Source organism: Lepisosteus oculatus, chromosome 12 (genome assembly GCF_040954835.1).
Source record: "Lepisosteus oculatus isolate fLepOcu1 chromosome 12, fLepOcu1.hap2, whole genome shotgun sequence".
NCBI classification, from domain to species: domain Eukaryota; kingdom Metazoa; phylum Chordata; class Actinopteri; order Semionotiformes; family Lepisosteidae; genus Lepisosteus; species Lepisosteus oculatus.
In genome coordinates this window covers 37762048-37780132 of record NC_090707.1, presented here as the reverse complement: position 1 = coordinate 37780132, position 18085 = coordinate 37762048, and the positions used below count along the sequence as shown (strand labels likewise).

The following is an 18085-nucleotide window of genomic DNA, read 5'->3' as shown; positions in this document are numbered from 1 at the left end:
GAGCCAGGAAATCCATTGTAAGTTTAAACTACAATAGCAGAACAGAGTCACAGTCACCACTCCTTAAAGCCTGTGTACCAGAAAGGCAATTTTGACTTTTCATAAAAGTCAGATGAACTGCTTTACAATAGATCCCACCTTCTGATTGGGCCAGCCTTCTCAGATTGGCAGATGTCTGAAAGCTAGCTCTGAAATTCAGGCTTGGGTTCTTTTATTCATAAAAAGCACACAGCTATAATTCATTGAAAGCAGTTCCAGGATGAGCTACTTAAACCCCTACTGTTTCATGGCACTATATAAGCAAGTGCTGTCAAGTGCTTAAGGCCAGTGGAAATGACAGGACTCCAGAGCAGCCCTGTGCAGGAGCCAGCAGGGCCTGGGAGAGCATTGCTCCTCTGCCCAGTAGCCCACAGGCGCAGAGCCCCTCATCAAGCTGTACTCCCTTCTAAACCTCCCTGCTGCAGCTGCCCAGCCTGCTTCACCATGCAATTGACAGTAGAGTCAGGCCTGGTACCTCTGCAGTAAGGGGCAGTTTAAAAGCAGAGGTGCACATAAACTAATCCTTGAAGTCCATCCAGCTGCTCTGTCACAAACCACCCTTGCAAGAGGCTAAAATGACCACACAAGCAAGAGGAGAGTCCATTTAACTTTTATTTAACAGCATTGAAACTTGAGGCCCCCCAGACATGATCCCAGAGAGTGATGTCATGCAGCAGCCTGCAGGGGAGGAAAAAAAATAAAATAAAAGCATTAGTGTTTCTTGGTCTGAAGGAAATGACATTTCCTTCCATTCAGGATTCCCTGCAAATGGAACAAGAGCTTCATTCCACACTTGAAGGCTCCACAGCCAAGATGTAACAGTGAAGCGCCTTGGAGCCTTTGGCCTCCTTCACGCGCACAGCCTGAAGCTCAAGCCCTGGCTCACTCACCCCTCACTGTGCTGGAAGCTCCGAGCTCTTCGAATTCACTGGGCAGGGCTTCCTGGCACAGCGCTTGTCCAGATTGGGATCGGGAATCACTGGGATTTCTGGAGTGGACAGAGTACGCTTGGGTTATTGGGGGGGGTGGAAGAGGGAGGAAAGGGTTAAGTCCAGACATTGGCAGAACCACCACCTCCCCTAGCTGGGGAGGAAGCCGGACCACTTACTGCGCCCATCAAAGCACCCCTCCACACACTTCCTCACTTTCGGGGAGCAGACCTCCGTGGAGCACATGAAGTAGATCTGGAACAAGATGGTAGACCGTCCTGGGATTCAGCTCCAAGATCCTTCATCTCCCAGCTTCCCAGGTGAGGTTAATCACCACCCACATGAGGGGACAACAGCCAGAGTGCTCCAGTAACCCCCCACACACCAGCTCTCAGTGGGGAGGAGAGCAGAGGGATAAAGCCAGTTCAGAGAGGGAGATTAGGAGGCCATGATGGGTAAAGGCCAGGGGGTAAATTAAGCCAGGACACCAGTGTAACACCAACTCTGAGAAACGCCCTGGGAATTAACAGCCTGACTCCAAGTTTCTCTAATCTGGAAGAGGCTATACTGTACCATAAAAAGCTGCTGTCCAATCACTATACTGGGGCATTAGGACCCACACAGACTGCAGGGTGAGCACCCCCTACTGGTCCCACTAACCTCTTCCTGGAGGTCTCTCAGCAGGGAAGACCTCAACCCAGAGCTCATGTCGTAAGGAAGGTCTTGCATGGCACCAAGACCACCACGCCGCAATTGATATACCACCCACCAATTGATCAAGCCATGGTGGGTGGGAGGGACCCTTAAATTGCAAGCGCCCCCAATAAGCCAGGAAAGCCCCAGCTGCAGACGGCCAGAGCCCTCCCCTCACCTCCTCGTCGAGGTAGCGGTGCGCCGTGCGGTCCATGAACTGGAAGGTGCGGATCTCGAAGCGCCGGTGGTGGTGCTTGGGCAGGGGCACCTTGTCGTTGATGTGCAGGGTGGACGTCTGGCCGTAGTCCAGGGGGTTGGGGCACCTGGGCAAGAGATCGGATCCAAAAAAGAGAGGAGGGGGGGGGGGGGGGGGGGGGAAGGGTGACCAGGTGCCTGGAGCAGAATCCTGGCTGAACAAGATCTTGACAAGGGGCTTGACTCAGGACTTCCCTACAAGGCTGGGTCTCCCGATCCCATAACCCACACCTACTGCCAGAGGCGCCCTCTCGTTAGCGGACGGGACCTGGCCTGTCGGGCGAGCTAGCCCCAGAGGGGGGGGACACGAGGGCGACTTGCCCCGAGCAGGTGACCAAGAACAGCCTCACCCCTCGTAGAGCAGCACCCAGGCGGCCTGCGCCGAGCGGGGGTAGGCGATGCAGTAGTGCACCAGCAGGACCAGGCTGGGGTCCGGGGCGTTCAGCAGGCGCACCTCCAGGTAGACGGGGCTCCCCAGCAGGAGCCGCAGGGGCCGGTGGTACTGGGGGTAGAACCGGGAGTAGTGCTCATCTGGGCAGGAGCAGAGAGGGGGGAGAGAAACTGGTTCAGAGCCAGAGACAACACTGGGCTCCTCTCAAGTCATTTACAGGCATTGACGCAGCAGGTGGATCTTACCCCAAGACTCATTGAGCCATTAATGTGGTCCCCTCCCCAACTTACATTCACCAGATGGAGCCTTCAGGGTTAAGGCTTTTTAAAGCGCCTTAAACGAAATGGCTGGTGTTGAACAAGAACAGCCGCCTTGGGCCTGGAGCAACCAATGGCATTTCAAGAGGTGAGTGTGGTCCAAGGACCCCCCACCAGCCCAAAGGGACTTGTGGTAAGGAATGCGGCCCACATGTGCCAACCCTCTTACCGGTGGCAATCCTGAGCTGCACACCGAACACCCCCTGGGACAGGATCGCACTGGGCAGGTAGGGGCTCTTCACCAGGTAGCCAGTGCTGGCCAGGTTCCCCTCCGCATAGCGGCACTCCACCAGCAGCCTGCAGACATGTTCGGATGTGCATGGATTCTCCAGAGGCACGAGACCAACAGGGGACTGCACAGTCCACCAACTGAACTAGTTACCTTGCATCTAGGCTAAGCATCCTTGGGATCAATTCCCCTCCCCCCTTCTCCCAGATCCCATCAATCCCTTAATAGGGGTTCACCCTGCCCTCTTTAGATCAGGGATGGGGAAACCTATTCCTTAGAGCCAGATTGCTGGAGGTTTTACAAGCATGCTTTAAAAAAAATATATATATAAATAAAAATCAGCAACTTTTTTCAGATGTCAAATCAGCAGTCACAGATCACAGACTTGCATCACAGATGGATTGGCTGGAACAAAACTGTCCCAAACTGGAGTTGGGCAAAATAGTGCCACCTGCTGGGCCAGTGGGGAGAGGACACTGCAACAGGTATTCTCCAGCCAGAGGTGTGGAAGTAGTTCTGGCCCTTGAGGACACCTAGTGCTTTCCGCCCGAGCTCTTAAGGCCTGGATGCCCTGCTGGACAAGGGACGGCCTTCCCCATCCACCAGGTATCCTGGGTGGCCGGTAGCCCCGAAGCCCCGTCTCGCACCTGAAGGGGCTGTCCCTGGTGATGACCCCGTAGTTCAGGCTGTTGCGCCTGGCCATGGCCATCACCTCCGCCAGGTAGATTGTGGTCTCCCCCACCACCTAGACAAAAACAGAGCCCGACTGAGAACCGGCAGCTCATCAATTCAGCTCCGGCGTAGGTGTGGGAAGACCAGAAGGGTCCTCTTCCCAGAGAGGAGGGCAAGATCTGCCAAATCACCCCCTCCTCCTACACAACCCATTGAGCCAGTCTGGCCTTTCACCAAGTAATGCATGTGAAGCCCAGAATCACTCTGGATTTGAGATCAGAGGGGCTAGAGCCAGGCCACATGCATAATAAAATTCTACAACCCAGGATTTCATGCTTGTTAGAAAAGTCCATCGCTTCTCTGGTCTTCCAGATAGACTGGCTTTTCTCACGGGCTCCCGGGAGCCCAGTGTTCACAGAAGGCCTTCCTGAAGATCGAGGCAGGAGCCCTGCAAGTTACCGAGAGCTGCAGCTCCCCAAGGGCGAACGCCGCCCCTGTACTCACAAAGGCATGAGTGCCGCAGCCAGTGACCGGGAACTTGAAGACGGCGAAGTCCGGGGTGCAGATCACAGGGGCGCAGGATTTGTTGCCAGCGATCACCAGGCTGGCAGGGTCCACATGGGGCACGGTGACGGTGCGGTGCACGGCGAAGACAAAGTGCCGGTCCGAGGTGCACTCTGGGAAGGGCGTGGAGGAATGGGGATGGTTATGAACGAGGAGGCCATTTGGGAGCTGGGATCTGACTGCCTAGAGAGATTCGTGTGGAAGTGTCCGTAGGACCACTGGCGGCCCAGCAATTGTGCAACCGAGTCTATAGAAACACCGATCCAGCCAACCAACTCCCACCCTTGCAGTGTAGCGAGCCCCCACCCAAGGTCTTGCCTTCTAGGGGGTAGTAGCAGTGAGCGGTGTCGGGGTCCACACAGCAGCCCTTGGCCAGACACTGGCTGGAGCCCACCCTCCTGGGACCACAGGACACCTGCTGACTCCTGGGAATGTGGCATCCTGGTGGGGGTACAAAGAGGTTAGCACAGAAGGGGCAGCAGGAGATGACCTGCTGAGCTGTAGGACTCCCCCCTTCCCCCCGGACATTGCAGATCCAAGGACCTGGAAATTTTGGTCCTTGGATCTGCATCTACAGCGCACACACACTGAGGGGTTACTGAACCAGGTCCGGCAAGGACTCCACAACATCAGCTGCCCCTTCAGATCCTGCAAGGCAGGGGCATGGACTCGCCTTGTTTGGGCTTCAGCCGGCGGTAAGGGCAGGACACCTGGATCTCCGCCCTCTGGCCGCCACTCGTATAAGCCACCTGTATGGTGTACCTCCTCCCCTGCAAGAGAGAGGGTGAGGGTTTTACATACCCCCCCCTCCTGCACTGCTCTTGCAATTGCAGCTGTTGAACCCTTCCCCCAATAAGGGGAGGGTGTACTGTACAGTTCAGAGACTCTTACCACAATCTTGACATCGCAAGCAGTGTAGGGGATAGTCAGGATGTTCTTCCCCTCGCCTTTCACCAGCGAGTACCCACAGGTCCTGGGGGTCTGCAGCACGGGGACCAGGGTCTTGGAAGAGTCTGGAGAGAAAGAGAGAAGCAACTCAAGGACTCCAAGATGGGAAAATGACAAATCATTTCCAGCATCAAAGATCAGCAGTGGGTGAGCAGACCAGCCTCTTGATGAGAGAGGACTCATCACGCAGCAGGCATTGGGGCCAACAGGTCATCTACATGGAGATCGCACAGAGGTGTCCTGCAGCAAGCACCATTCCTCAGCAGAGGAGCCGATAAAGATGCAGCTGGACACCTCCAGTGGGCAGGAAGAGCCAGGAAACACCTGGGGTCCGGCTCCCCATCTCGAAATGGCGGTTTCTAAGTGTCTGGGATCAAGTTCTTCACCCGGGTTATAAAGGTAGTCTAAAGTGGTTTCAGTGAAAGGTTTTTCCTATAGCCTTAAGCTGTTTAAAGGCAATTCCTGCTAGATTTCCACCCGAGTTGAAGATGTGGGCACCCCAGGATTGTCTGCTCCACCAGCTGGAAGTCAAGCTCACCAGGATGCAAGACCTTCAGTGGGAAGTCTGTCAGCAGTACACTCAATACAGCCAGACAGACCCACATAGGTTGCTAGGAGGTTTCACACCACGCAATCCATTTCACACAGCCCAAGATAAACAGCAGAGATCCATGAACCCCCTCTCTGACAAGCACAGGCCCCACTCTCACCCAGGATGTGGACCTCAGCCAGGGGCCCTGGAGGGAGCTGTACGGTCATGCACACGTCACTGCAGGAGATGGACAGGCCACCGGGGGGCTGGGTGTTGAGGGGGGCGTCCACAGGGCAGGACACCGTGGCAACCACCTGCCTCCCCAGGAGCTTGTCGTAGTACCGGATGGTCAGAGCCATGAAGCGCTGGTTCTGCTTGGTCTGTGGCAGAGGATACAGAGCTTCAGTCATTAGGCCTACAAAGCAGATGCATCAGCCTGTAGAGCATTCAAGTGGCTCCTCTAGCTCAATCCCCAATCCTGAGTCAACCGTTACAGGAACACTTGACAACTAATACACTAAACGTGAATGGAGGGAACACAAAGCTATCCTATGTTGCAAAGGGTACAGCATGTAATTGAAGGCCACCTCTGAAAGCAGTTGCAGGTTAAAAACTTCTAAAAGACACCTACAACTCCTACTGGCCCAGGGCTGAAGAGGTACCCAGGCTTAGTGTGGGAAAGAGACCTATCCCAGTGCAAGATGCAAAAGAACAGATCTGCCCCAGTCTCAACAGTTGCACCACCTCATGAAACCAAAAATCCACAAAGGAACACCACTGCCACCCTCTTACCCAATCCCAAACATAACAGCCATCATAGGAGGCCACCAGCAAAAGCCTGGACCGACTCTGGATGACCCTGTGCTTGCAGAACTTGGGCAGCCGGGCAACTGGGAGCAGGGACATTTTTGCTGCAAGAAGAAGACGACGTGTTAGAACTGGGGAGGTCAAGCTGGTAAACACCAGTCAGGCCTCTGCTGCCCTCTTCAGGCCATGTTGAGTAGCTACAGCCTCACCACATTCTTAGCAGCAGGTGCCATCAGGCCTCAGACTTCAGTAGCACCATTCCCAGCTGTTGAACTGCCCAGAGGGCCAACTCCTAATACTGGGAAGCATCGTTGAGATTAAAAGGAAGCTTTAAATGGGATTAAGGCCAGCCTTCTGGAATGGAACCATTTTCCAATCCCAACATTGAGGCTGGAAGCAATGATCCGGCAGCTGCCCCTTCCTGGAGATCCTGCCCACCCATCCCCATCGCCCACCTCTCTGCAGGAAGATCCGGCTGTACAGCGCCAGGGAGAACTTGATCATCATGCTCTTCTTGCCGCAGGCGATCTCCGGCCGCCGGGCGGGCCGCGCCCTGGCCGCGGGCTGGGGCGGGTCAGACTCCTCGCTCGGGTCTTTCTGGTAGGAGTCCCGCACGAAGGCGTCAGTGGGAGCAGCCCCCTCCGCAGAGGAATTGCCTGAGAGGGCAGATGGGAGAACATGAGGCACGTGCATGGGGGGGGGGGGGATGTCCAGGTTCCACAAGCTCCACCCCCAGGAAGTGGAAAGCACTGGTGCATTATGGGCCAGTGGAGGCAGGAACTAGAGTGCAGTTTTGATTCCAAGATGGCCTTTATGACACACAACCCTGGTCACCACAGAGGAGCTGCAGCTCTGGAATCAGCCCAGAGGAGGAGCTGCCACTATTTTTCATAGCACCTCTGCAGCACTTTGAGCTAAGCAGACCAAGGCAGCCCCACCCAGCCAGCTTCCACCAACCTTTTCACTACTGGTCTCAGACAGGAGCTGGATCACACGCCAGCCTTCACCTCCAAGCCCCATCAGCCAAAATCAGGCGGAGCAGTGGCTCAGGATCTGCGCCTGTGACTGGAAGGTTGCCGGTTCAAATCCTGCAGCCGGCAGAGGAATTCTACTCCGTTGGGCCCCTGAGCAAGGCCCTTAACCCCAACTGCTCCAGGGGCACCATACAATGGCCAACCCTGCGCTCTGACCCCAAGCTTCTCCCTGTCTGTGTCTCCATGGAGAAAAGCTGGGGTATGTGAAAAGATGAATTCCTAATGCAAGAAATTGTATAGGGCTAATAAAGAAACACTGCCTCATCCAGGGTGAGCTCAAGCAGTTTTTAGAAGACTGCAACTGCAGTGGGGGAGATGGCTTTGGAGAGCCCAAATCAAACTGAAGTTTAGCATTCAAAGGCTAGCCACAAGCAGGACTTAACTAATCTAAATAGAGAAGAATTACAGGGGCTGGGGAGGGGAGTCACCCCCACTGACTGCCTCAGGAGCTGGGGAGGCAGAGGACCAATCAAACATGCTCCACTTGGAGGGCAAGTGCACCATCAGGACCACGAGCAGGAGGCACTGCTCTATACCAAAGATAGCCAGAGACTGGAACAAGCTGCCTAGTCACCCAACACCTCCTTAAGATGCAAGAACAAAGTGCTTAGAACTCAGTCACCAACAGACTCAGATCAGTCCTGCCTCAGCATGGCTGTAGAAGTGCAGGTTACAAGGAGGCCACAGATCTGTTCCACACTGGGAACTGAAGGACTGTAGCACTGGGCTCATTTCAGAGGGACAGGACAGAGCAGATAGTCACTCACCACTTTGAGAGGCCACAGGTGACTCAGGGGCTGGGCTGGTGGTGGTGGCCACATCAGCCTCCCAGCCCGCCTCAGGAAGGTCTTCATGCTGGTCAGGGACAGGTGGCATCCATCGCAGGCTTAGGTCCTCTTCCTCATAGCCACCCTCCTCTTTATCAAGGCCCTGGTCTTCCTCACTAAACACCAGGTCCCCCTGCCCCTCACTTCTCCAGTCTGCCCCAAGTGCCTCATCCCAAGCCTCCACTGCCTGGTCCTCCAGTGGAGAAGTATCATCATCCACAGTCAGGACAGCCGGCTCAGAACCACCAGTTTCCGGGTCAGCATAACCAAAATAAGGGCCCTCATCATCTCCAGCCCCCACACCAGGGCTGGGGTCACTGGGAGGGTCAAACAAGCTAGGATCATCCTCCTCTCGAAAGGAGTAACCATAAAGCAGCTGAGCTCGGGCCGAGCCACACAACACCCATGTCAGCACCAAGTAAAGAGCCACCATCTGCCACCTCCACATCATCATCACTCACACCAAACACAACCTGAAAGGAAGCCTCCAAGGCAGCCGGCAGGGAGGGCTTATATACTGACGGCGGAGCGCTTTCCAGCGCGCCAGCCAATCAGCCGCCTCGCTTCCGCCCCGCGCCGGCATTCCGCACGGAGGGGAGTGGGCGGGGCCAGGCGGAGGAGGGGCCGCGAGCCCTCCGAGGGCGGGAAGAGGCGGGCGGTTAGTCAACCGTCGGCTCTCGAGCGAGGCGGCGGCGGGGTGTTAAACCGGTTCGAAGGGAATTTCTACCCGACTCGGAAACAGGACCCGAGGAGACGGCGTTTCGGCCGGGTGGAAGTGCAAATGGGAACTGCGTCACACACACACACAGCCCTAAGGCGAACCGAGGACGAGGTAGGAATGATGTTATTTATTTTAGACGAGAACATCTCCTCGCAAACGATCTCCAGGGGAGAGGAAGCTCACGGTAGCTCCCTGAACACCGCGAAGAGTCTTCAGTTTTTGTTTTTTTAAAGGAGAGAAAAATAAACCGATCGTTGGCTTGGCTTTTGTTTTGCTTTTGTTTTATGGGAGTTCGGAACGAACCGAGGGGTACACTGCAGCCGTCGAGCGTGTTGGCAGTTGAGTTTTTAATCTTCGTTCACCCCTCCCCGTCAATGACCTGCAGGGGTGACTTGTCCCTAATAGACATTGTGTGATGGCCGTGTCATTTGTCCTGACGTTGTGACGTTGTGACGTTCGCCAGGGCTGTGACGTGGGACTTCCGCTGCGGTGACGTCGCCCACCCCCCCGCCTGTATGAGTCCGTCGTCAACATGTTTTCAAACGCCCTGCTTCCAACACGCGAAAAGGGTGATCGTGACTGAGACATACTCGTGAAAAAACAGCCCGAAAAAGGGTTTAAGAATGAATAAATGAAGGGTTCAGCTAAGGGTTCAAAGACATAGTGGACCGAGCTGCTGAGGTAAATGACTGTACCAGACCAGGCAAACGGAACCTGCAGCCCCCTCAATAGTCATTTCCTGCACCGCAGAATGCACGTTTCGTCTTATTTCGTGAAGTAAATGGGAGGTTTCACAAGTTTCACTGTGTACATTTTACTTCCCTTATGGTGTGAAATGCACTCATCAGTGTGGAATCTTTCTGACCCCAAACTCCCCCCAAAACGCTCCCCTGAGAACAAGCACTTCTTTGCTCAAAGACTTGTTTTGGTTTGTGGAACCCTGCCCAAACTGTTGAAGCTGATACCCTGGCTTCTTTTAAGAAACGGCTGCCTGAGATTCTTCAGTGGGGACAGGAAGCACTACTGTACACAGAGGGGGGTGGGGGTGTGGAACAAGCTGCCCAGCCACGTTGTCGAAGCCGATACCCTGGCTTCTCCCCAGGCACCGCTGGGTGGTCAGTCAGCTTCTAACTACAAACGGCCTCCTCTCCTTTGTCCCTGTGTGTTTTTCAGAGGCGTGCAGGACTGTGTTGGCAAGGTTTGGCTTGATAACAAGGCTTAAAGAAAGACACGAGGACAGAGAGCTGGGGTACGAGACGGTCGCCTTTTTATTTGTGTTCACAGCTTTGACTTCTTCCAGCGTATTTCACACGTGGCCGTGTGAGGGGGTGAGAGCCGGGTGGGGGGGACAGAGAGAGAAAGGGAGGGGAGGGGGTTGAAGAGGAAGGAAGGGTGGGCGGTCGTGTGCTGACAGTAGTGTTGATCTCTTTTCTTGGTTTGTTTTTTTTTTTCCCTGCAGACAAACACTTTGATATAAAAAAAGAAATAAATAGAACGCGCGTGTCTGTTGGCGCCACCCCCCGGTACCCGCACCCCTCCCCTCCCCACGCCCGGTTCCGGTCCGATCGGATCGGGGCCCGGCCCGGCTGGGGGAAGGTCAGGGCGGAAGAGGGGCGGCGATGACAGGTGGTGAGGTGGGAGATCGGTGGACGGGAGAGGGGAAGAGGAGGAGGCAGAGCGTTGGTCGGAGGAGAGGGGGGGTGTCAGCTTATGCCTCAGCCACTAGGGCGGCGAACTCTGAAAAGAGAGAGAGAGGCTGTGAGGCCCGAGAGTGAGGCAGAGGGAGAAAGACAGAGGCCCGTGGGGGCGAGATGGGTGATTAAGTGGCAGTTCTGCCGGGCTGCTTCCTTCTGTTCTCCGGGCAGCCGTGGCCTTCAGCCGGTAACTGGTTTTCCGGTAACCGACAGCTGAACGGACTTCGTGCGGAGCCGGAGGCAGGCAGGCAGCGCGCGTTGGAAGTTCCGGCTGAGCCGGGCTCAGTCAGGGGCGCCGGGCGAGCGAGGGGCGCAGCGGAAGGGGGAGACTCACCGTCAATTCCAATTTTGCCATCACCATCCTTGTCTCCGGCTACCAGGAATGCTTTGGTTTCTTTGTCGGAGAGATCCCTGCCATCTTTGGAGAAGCCCTTCAGCACAAATCTGAGGGAGAGAACGGGGAGGAAGACGTTACCATGGACAGCCCAGGGGAGGAAGATGTTAGCATAGACGCACTGCTGCAGTAACCCAGAGCCTTCAGAGCCTGACGATTCACAGAGGGACACCCAGGGGAGCATTGTTGTGGTCGCTAGACCCACCAGAGGCCCCCCACTGTCCCCTGCTCTCTTCTAACTGGGTGCCTTTCAGAGTCTTCCTATTCCCTCACCCGATATACACCAGGCAGTTTTCCCCGTAGCTCGATATTACTGACTTTACTAGGTGGCGTGGCTAAATCTCTCCATGCTGCGGTTGAACTTGTACAGCTGTTTTGTTTATCTCCGCTTGGGGGGGGGGAGTCCGAGCGCGTCTCGGCGAACCTCTGCTCTTCCACTTCCTGTTGTCCTACCCCTTGCAGGCCGTGCCCCATCCCCCCCAACCACCCCTTCCTTACTTGAGCTCATCCTCCTCAATGAAGCCACTCTGATCTACGTCCAGCACTTTGAAGGCCTTCTTCACATCCTCGGCCGACTTGGCCTTCAGACCCACCATCTTGAAGAACTTCTTGTGGTCGAAGGACTCGGCAGCTGCAGGGGGAGAGAGAGCGAGGAGTGAGGACAGAGACAGGGGAGGACCTGTGATCCTGTATTAGAGCATGGGTCTCCCAGTTCCCCTCTGTGGGTGCAGCTGAACTACGGGGAGACTCATAGGCGCCGCGTCACTCTGTTGCTGAGGTTGCAGCACAGTCTGCTGAAGCTCTCGACATTTTCCTGGCTCATGTTTAAAAAGGGGGAGGCTCGCACCTGTGTGTGTTTGTGTGTGTGTGTGTGTGTGTGTGTGTGTGTTTGTGTGTGTGTGTGTTTGTGTGTGTGTGTGTTTGCGGCCCTGGGGAGTCACTGCTGTGTCACGGAGCAGCTCCGAGCGGTTTCTGAGAGCCACACGCACTCGATCATTTAATGCAAACTAAGACTAATGTTTGAGTTCTGCCGAGAGTCGCGTGCTCGGTTTTATCTGAAGGGTATCGTTTGTATCAAAAACTGCAGCGTGTCGCACAGTGACTCCTCTGAACACAGGGGTGGGAATTAACACCCTTGGCAAGGGCCAGCGTCGCCAGGTGCACCCTGCTGTGCTGTATAATCTCGCGCAAGCAAAAGTGGGTTTCTAGGCAGTTAGAGCACGGCACTCGTATCTGTGCTTCGTTGACTAAATTCATCCAGGAACTGGTGAACTCGGCGGGAATCTGATGGAGCTCGCGGGGATGAGGCCCCTCTCACCCTTGAAAGCGTCCATAGCCGCCTTGATGTCCTCCGCTTTCAGAATGTCAGTCATCGACATCTTGGCAGCTGGAGAGAGGGGCAGGCAGCAGCACGAGAGGGAGGGAGGGAGGGAGAGAGGGAAAGAATTGGGTGAGGAAGGGTGATAGAGGGGGGGAGAATTGAGAGAGAGATGGAGGGAGGTGGAGGATAGGGAGAGGAAGAGAGAGAGTGATGGAAAGGAAGACAGAGAGGATTGGAAGAGGGAGGGAGATAGAGGGGGAGAATGATGGAAAGGAAGAGAGGGGGAGGTTGACAGACAAACAGGTAGAGAGAGAAAGAGAACATAGATGTGAGTAGGACCAAACCCCCTTTTACATCCATAATATAGAATAATGTGCCCGCTGATTTTGTGATAGGAACCAAATATCAGCGCAGCTCTGGAAAAGCGAATGCACAGTGTCTGACTGTCCACAGACAGCGCCGAGTCTGCAGTGACCCCTGGCTGGTGACGTCACGTACTGAGGTAGAATCCTGCAGATCAGAGCAGCCTGCAGTCACAGTGGGAGTCGGTGTGTGTGCTGCAGTAAGAGTATGTGGGCAGTAGGTGGCAGCAGGTGGTGGAGAAGTGTGCTAACTGGTCAGCAGCTGTCCCCTTCTGTGTTGGTGTGGGCTGAGAGGTTTTACGGCTTGTTCAAACACCTGTCGGCTATGAGCAGACCTTACAGGAGACAATCTGGTGAGCTGGGCAGCGTATTGTAAGCAGTGCCCGTCTCAGACTGCTGACCCCTGGGCTGTATCTGGCGGGGCGTAGCTCGGTTTCGGTTTGAATATCGCTCCGTTTTCAACTGGCGGAGCTCGAGGAATAGCCCGGGGCTGCGGGGGCTCGGAAATAAGCAGCCAGGCCCGAGCCGGCCGGCGTCCGGCCGCGTCGCGGTCGTTGCCGTCGTCGCGTGCAGCAGCCACAGGCGGTGCGAGTCCGATGAAAATACAGCAGACTGCGTCCCCTCCCCCCCATCTCTTCCCCGTCTCGCCGTGCGGAAACCCAACCTGTCTGAGCAGCCCAGAGGAAGGGCAAGTGACAGCTGGGGTGAGGGTTGGGGAAGCAGGGGGTGGGTGGGCACCAGGTTGTATTTACAGCTGAAATAACTCTGTGCAGCCCCGGGTAACCCAATGCCCTGATATACGTTCCCCAAGGCGCACGTACAGATGTATATATTGGGCATGTTGACACGTTAGGGTATCTGTGTGACATTTCGCACAAGATGTCTCATCGGGCCCCCCAGGAGTTCAAGGATCTCGGCTTTAAATGAAAAGGAATCTCTGCTTATGTGTGTTTATATGTGTTTACTGTAGATACACCCCCCCCCCCCGCCTGCCCTGGCTGCTTTAACAGCCCCTGCAGCTCCTTGTACTTCGGTGTTTTATACAGTAGCTCTGATAATGATCTGAAGCTCTGAGTGTTTCGCTCTGTGTCCTTCAGGCACATCATGAGACACCTGTCTTACAGGTGCAGTGGCCATGTTCGTCTGAAGTCATAGAACCGCAAGATTGCATTCCTTGCACATGCAGACCTTAGACCAAGGGTCCCCAGCAGCGGCCCAGACAGCCTCTTAGATCCCCTGCTTTTAAAGACTAGCAGCACCCATCAGCTGCTGATGCTCTCTTGATAAAGAGAGCTCTGGTCATTGAGGGCTGAAGAGCACTTGGATTTCAGTGCTAAATGATCTCCACGTTACTTGATACAAATCACCTCTGTGATTGATCGCAGTGGAATTATTCCAGATCTTCAGAAACAGATCTCCTTACTGATTTGTAGGTCACCCCTGCCTTACACCATCAGCCTTCACTTAGAGCTGTCGACAAGCAGATCTGATAGCAGATGATGTAGCACAGAGAACCTTTACTACAGTTTGTACACTTCAGACATGCACACGGGGTCTTACATACTGTACTGTTATCTTTATTGCTGTTATATTTAGTATAGGAATACCAGTGTTATTCCCTGGAGAGCAAAGTGCCTTGTTCCATCTGAACAGTCAGTTAAACTATTAACCTCTTTTTTTTCTTAAACGGATAAAGGGATGTATCTTTAAGTGTTTTATACGCGAGTACCCCAGACGTGTACAGTTACCCTGCAGCCTCATTAATGAAATGATTAGACAAGTGATGGACCTGCAAGCAGGACCCAGAAGATACCAGCCTCTCCAGGAGCTCATTCTGACACGCCTGTTTGAGTATCGGCTGCCCTGTCGTAATGTCATCGCTTCCAGTGCGGCAGTGGTGGGCGCAGGCTGTGTGCCAGGCCCCTCTCTCGTGGGCCCTCAGCGGGTGGTTCCAGCTTCAGACCCAGCGTCTCCCCACTCCTGTCGCCTAGCCTGGCCCGCCCAGCCGAGGGGAAACGGCAAAGGAGGGGAAGCTGACATTGCATCCCCGCCACAGCAGACCAAGAACGTGTGTCTGCAGAGAGGAGGAGGCCGTGCATCCCAGCTAGCAGCTCGCTGATCCAAGGATCTCGTCCAGCTGTTATGTGGGCCTGACAGGGGCACCTTGTTCCATGCTCCCACCACCCTTTGTGTCAGGGGCACGCCTCCTGGCCCGATGGGAGGATCTCACCCAGCTGTTACTGGAAAGAAGCTGGGGTATCGCTGGAGCAGCACGGCCGGTTTAGCTTGTGTCATGTTTCCCCGGAAGCAGACGGGGACAAGCCTTCTGAAACAGACGGGGCAGTTATCCCGCGTTCGAAACCGGGCCCAAGCGATATGTCGCGTGCGAGCTCTGCGGAAGACGGAGGGCTCTGCCTTAGGCGTTTCGAGGTGCTGCTGCAGATGTATTAAGGGACTGACCTTCGGTCTGTCCCTTAAAAAAAACTGCCGCTTGGTGGGGAAAGGCGAGTCTTGGGTTTCCTACTCGCACGAGCAAAGCAGCAGCAGCTGTGGCTCACGGCGAGAGAGGAACAGAGGCCAGGATGCGAATTAATGCAGTTGAGCCCAACTTGGTTTGGTCCTGACCAGCCCTGCTTTCCCCACCGGCCTGTTTTCAATCAGAGGGCAGTCAGGTCTCTCTTTTTCCTTAAACCCGTTTCTTGCTGTTGTTGGTTTATGCTCAGGTTAGCAGCTTCAAGAGCACAACGTGTTACAGGATGACGTACGTACATGTATAGCTGATATGCAAGTTTTATATACTGCATGTGGAGGAAAGCAGGTTAGAGGTACAATGTAGGAAGTGTGTGTGTGTTGTGTGTGAGCGCACACGCTGGCGTCCCATCCAGAGTGTATCCTGCCTTGCACCCTGACACGTCTAGGACAGGCTGTACCCCCTAACCAGGAATACAGCGCTCTCTGACAATGGATGGATGAAATTTCCTGAATGACTAGAAAAAGCTACTGTATATTCACAACCAGCAATGTAGCAGACGACGTACGGTATGCCAAAAGCACAATTTTACCCCCTGACAAGAAGCAGCCAAAAAGGGCCCCTGACCTTAAATCAAATTCAACAACAGAAAGAGGTCTATGCATTAAAAAAGCGCTCTTCAGAAACACCTTTTGGATTCGGTATAACAGGCAGAGGCTCTACAGACTGTGTCCCACGACTGCAGTGAATTAGCATCGCACCCCCACAGCAGAGAACACACTCATCGTGCATTAAAAAAATCATTTTGGCATTCACAATATTCATTATACCCTGAACATAATTTTCTTTTACTCTCTTTTGAAGCTACCTGGCGCACTGGTGTTTAACTCTCAATTCTACCGTGCTCCTAGCTTCTGCGCTGAATTAAAACACCTGTGCTTACGACCAGTAAGGCTGCCTGATAGCTGCAGTTAAATTCAGGATTCTGTCTAACCTTGACGGACTTGATCTCAGACACTGGCTGACTCGCTCTTCTTTCTCTTGAGTCTGAATGTGAAACTTTTCCATCTCTCTGAGGTGCCATAAATATGTAACACTCGTTCTGTCTATACGAATTTGTAGCAAGGCTGCTGCTTTTTTAAAATCTCTTTTAAAAAACTTTCCTGAGTTTTTTTTTAAACCCGGTGCTCCCAAAGTCTGGAAAATCCTTTTTTCTTTCCCCCATCTCCGTCTCTCATTTCTCTCTTCCCGAGTTTCCCTCCCTCTCCTCCACTGTGCGCTCCCTCAGAAATCGCCGACTTTCCCCCCCTTTTCAAATTCCCTTCTTTTTCCTCTGTCTCCCTCTTTCTTTTCTGTCTCCCTCTCGCAGACTGCCGTCATCTTCTTTCTCGGCCTCGAGATTTAAAAAAAAAAAGTTTTTTCTCTTTCCTCTCTCCCTCCCTTTTGATTCAGTTCCACGCCGAAACAAATAAGCCTTCCGGGTGTTTCTTTATGCCCTGTAAAATAAGATTACTTTTTTGTTCCCCCTTTTCCGGCTTTCTTAAAAATTCCGTTAAAGCTTCCCGCTCGGTTTTCCTCTATCCGTTCCCAAAGGTGGACTCTCTCTCTCTGGTTTCAGACGGATGCTTCCTGTCTTTGGAAAAGCCAGTCTTACCTTTTAGTGTGAAGTCTACGCTGTAGGAAGGGGCTGTGACTGGTAAGTGGCTGGGAAGGCAGTGGTAGAGTCGAAGGGGCAATTTCACTTATATATACTCCTCCACCGGCCTCTATTTTAGGAAAAAACATGGGAGCCTATCGCTCAGTATCAAAATACTTTTGAGTCTAGATGTCGTATCACATTCTCGCTCCCTAACTAATCAAACGCTACTATTAATAATCCCCTCGCTCGATCTCTGTTCCTCTCCCTCGCTCCCTCGCTCGCTTCATGCCAGTCTTGGCACAAATCTCGGAGATCCTTGAAATTTTGAAAAAAGAAATCGTCTAATTACATCAGCAAGGATGGCTTTCCTGACACGCCGCCCCCCAGTCCCTTCCCCTCGCACCAGGGCAGCGTGGGTTTAACGGGCTGCAACCGGAGAAACGAGGAATGAGGGACACTCTGCGACTTGACCCCGGCTCTGGAATCCGAACTGTACGGGAGGGAGGGAGGGAGGGAGATGGACAGGGAGAGGGAGAGGAAGGGGTGAAGGGAGGAAAGAGAGAGAGAGCAACAAAGCCAATTGTCTTTTGGATCGTGGGTTTGACAGGGTTCAGGAGAGGGTGTGGGCTGAGGTGACAAAGGGGGAGAAGGCACAGCTGAGATAAGGAGACATTGGACAAGACGGTTATCTTGTAGGTAGGCTGTTGTATCCCCAGAGAACACTAGAGCTTTATCCCCTGAGCAGCATCTAGTCCATTGCAGGGCAGACACACATGGACACACACTCACACCCGGGCCTGTTTTCCCAGAAGTCAGTTTGCCTGCCAGCGTGTCTCTGCACTGTGGGAGGAAACCCACGCGAACCTGGGGAGAACATGCAAACTCCACGGTGGGTTGGTAGACCTAGGACACTTGCCTTGCTACAGGCCACCTTGTACCAGAGCTGAGGACCGCCGGCTTCCATCCAGCCACCCCTTTCCCCTGGCTTTGCCAGTTTGGCTTGTGCTTCTGTCCGAAGTGGCTTTCCGGAGGTTACAGTTTCTTGTTTTATTCCTGTGCCAGTTTGGTACCTGTCTGTGTGGCTGTGTGCATTGGAGCACCCCAGGTAAAGTAGTCTGGACACGGGCGGAGCAGCAACCATGTCCTGCCCACCTGGGGGGGTTTTAAAGCCATCTAGAGCCCCTAACCCCCTCTCCACACCGCACAGAGTGCTCGAGGTGCTGTCCTACCGGTAACTCGCCTTCGGG

General features: G+C 54.1%; 2 protein-coding genes and 1 long non-coding RNA gene across 3 annotated transcripts; 1 reads left to right on the top strand and 2 right to left on the bottom strand.

Annotated features, from left to right (window-relative positions):
* Positions 1-633: 633 nt before the first annotated feature.
* LOC107078858 (zona pellucida sperm-binding protein 4-like) lies at positions 634-8771 on the bottom strand. Its single transcript, XM_015359536.2, has 15 exons — positions 8178-8771; positions 6832-7032; positions 6362-6480; positions 5748-5949; positions 4981-5102; positions 4763-4859; positions 4408-4530; positions 4030-4202; positions 3501-3598; positions 2794-2921; positions 2267-2447; positions 1840-1984; positions 1148-1223; positions 930-1027; positions 634-717 (listed from the first exon to the last, which is right to left on the bottom strand). Exons 1-14 carry the CDS (start codon positions 8689-8691, stop codon positions 933-935), a joined length of 2274 nt encoding a protein of 757 aa, XP_015215022.2. The 5' UTR covers positions 8692-8771; the 3' UTR covers positions 634-717; positions 930-932.
* On the top strand, positions 8755-10470 carry LOC107078869 (uncharacterized). The gene is made up of 2 exons (XR_001479826.2): positions 8755-9069; positions 10132-10470. It is a non-coding gene; the product is annotated as an uncharacterized lncRNA (long non-coding RNA).
* LOC102697080 (parvalbumin, muscle-like) lies at positions 10204-16962 on the bottom strand. Its single transcript, XM_069196915.1, has 5 exons — positions 16854-16962; positions 12365-12433; positions 11545-11677; positions 10987-11096; positions 10204-10695 (listed from the first exon to the last, which is right to left on the bottom strand). Exons 2-5 carry the CDS (start codon positions 12423-12425, stop codon positions 10667-10669), a joined length of 333 nt encoding a protein of 110 aa, XP_069053016.1. The 5' UTR covers positions 12426-12433; positions 16854-16962; the 3' UTR covers positions 10204-10666.
* Between the last annotated feature and the right edge of the window lie 1123 nt (positions 16963-18085).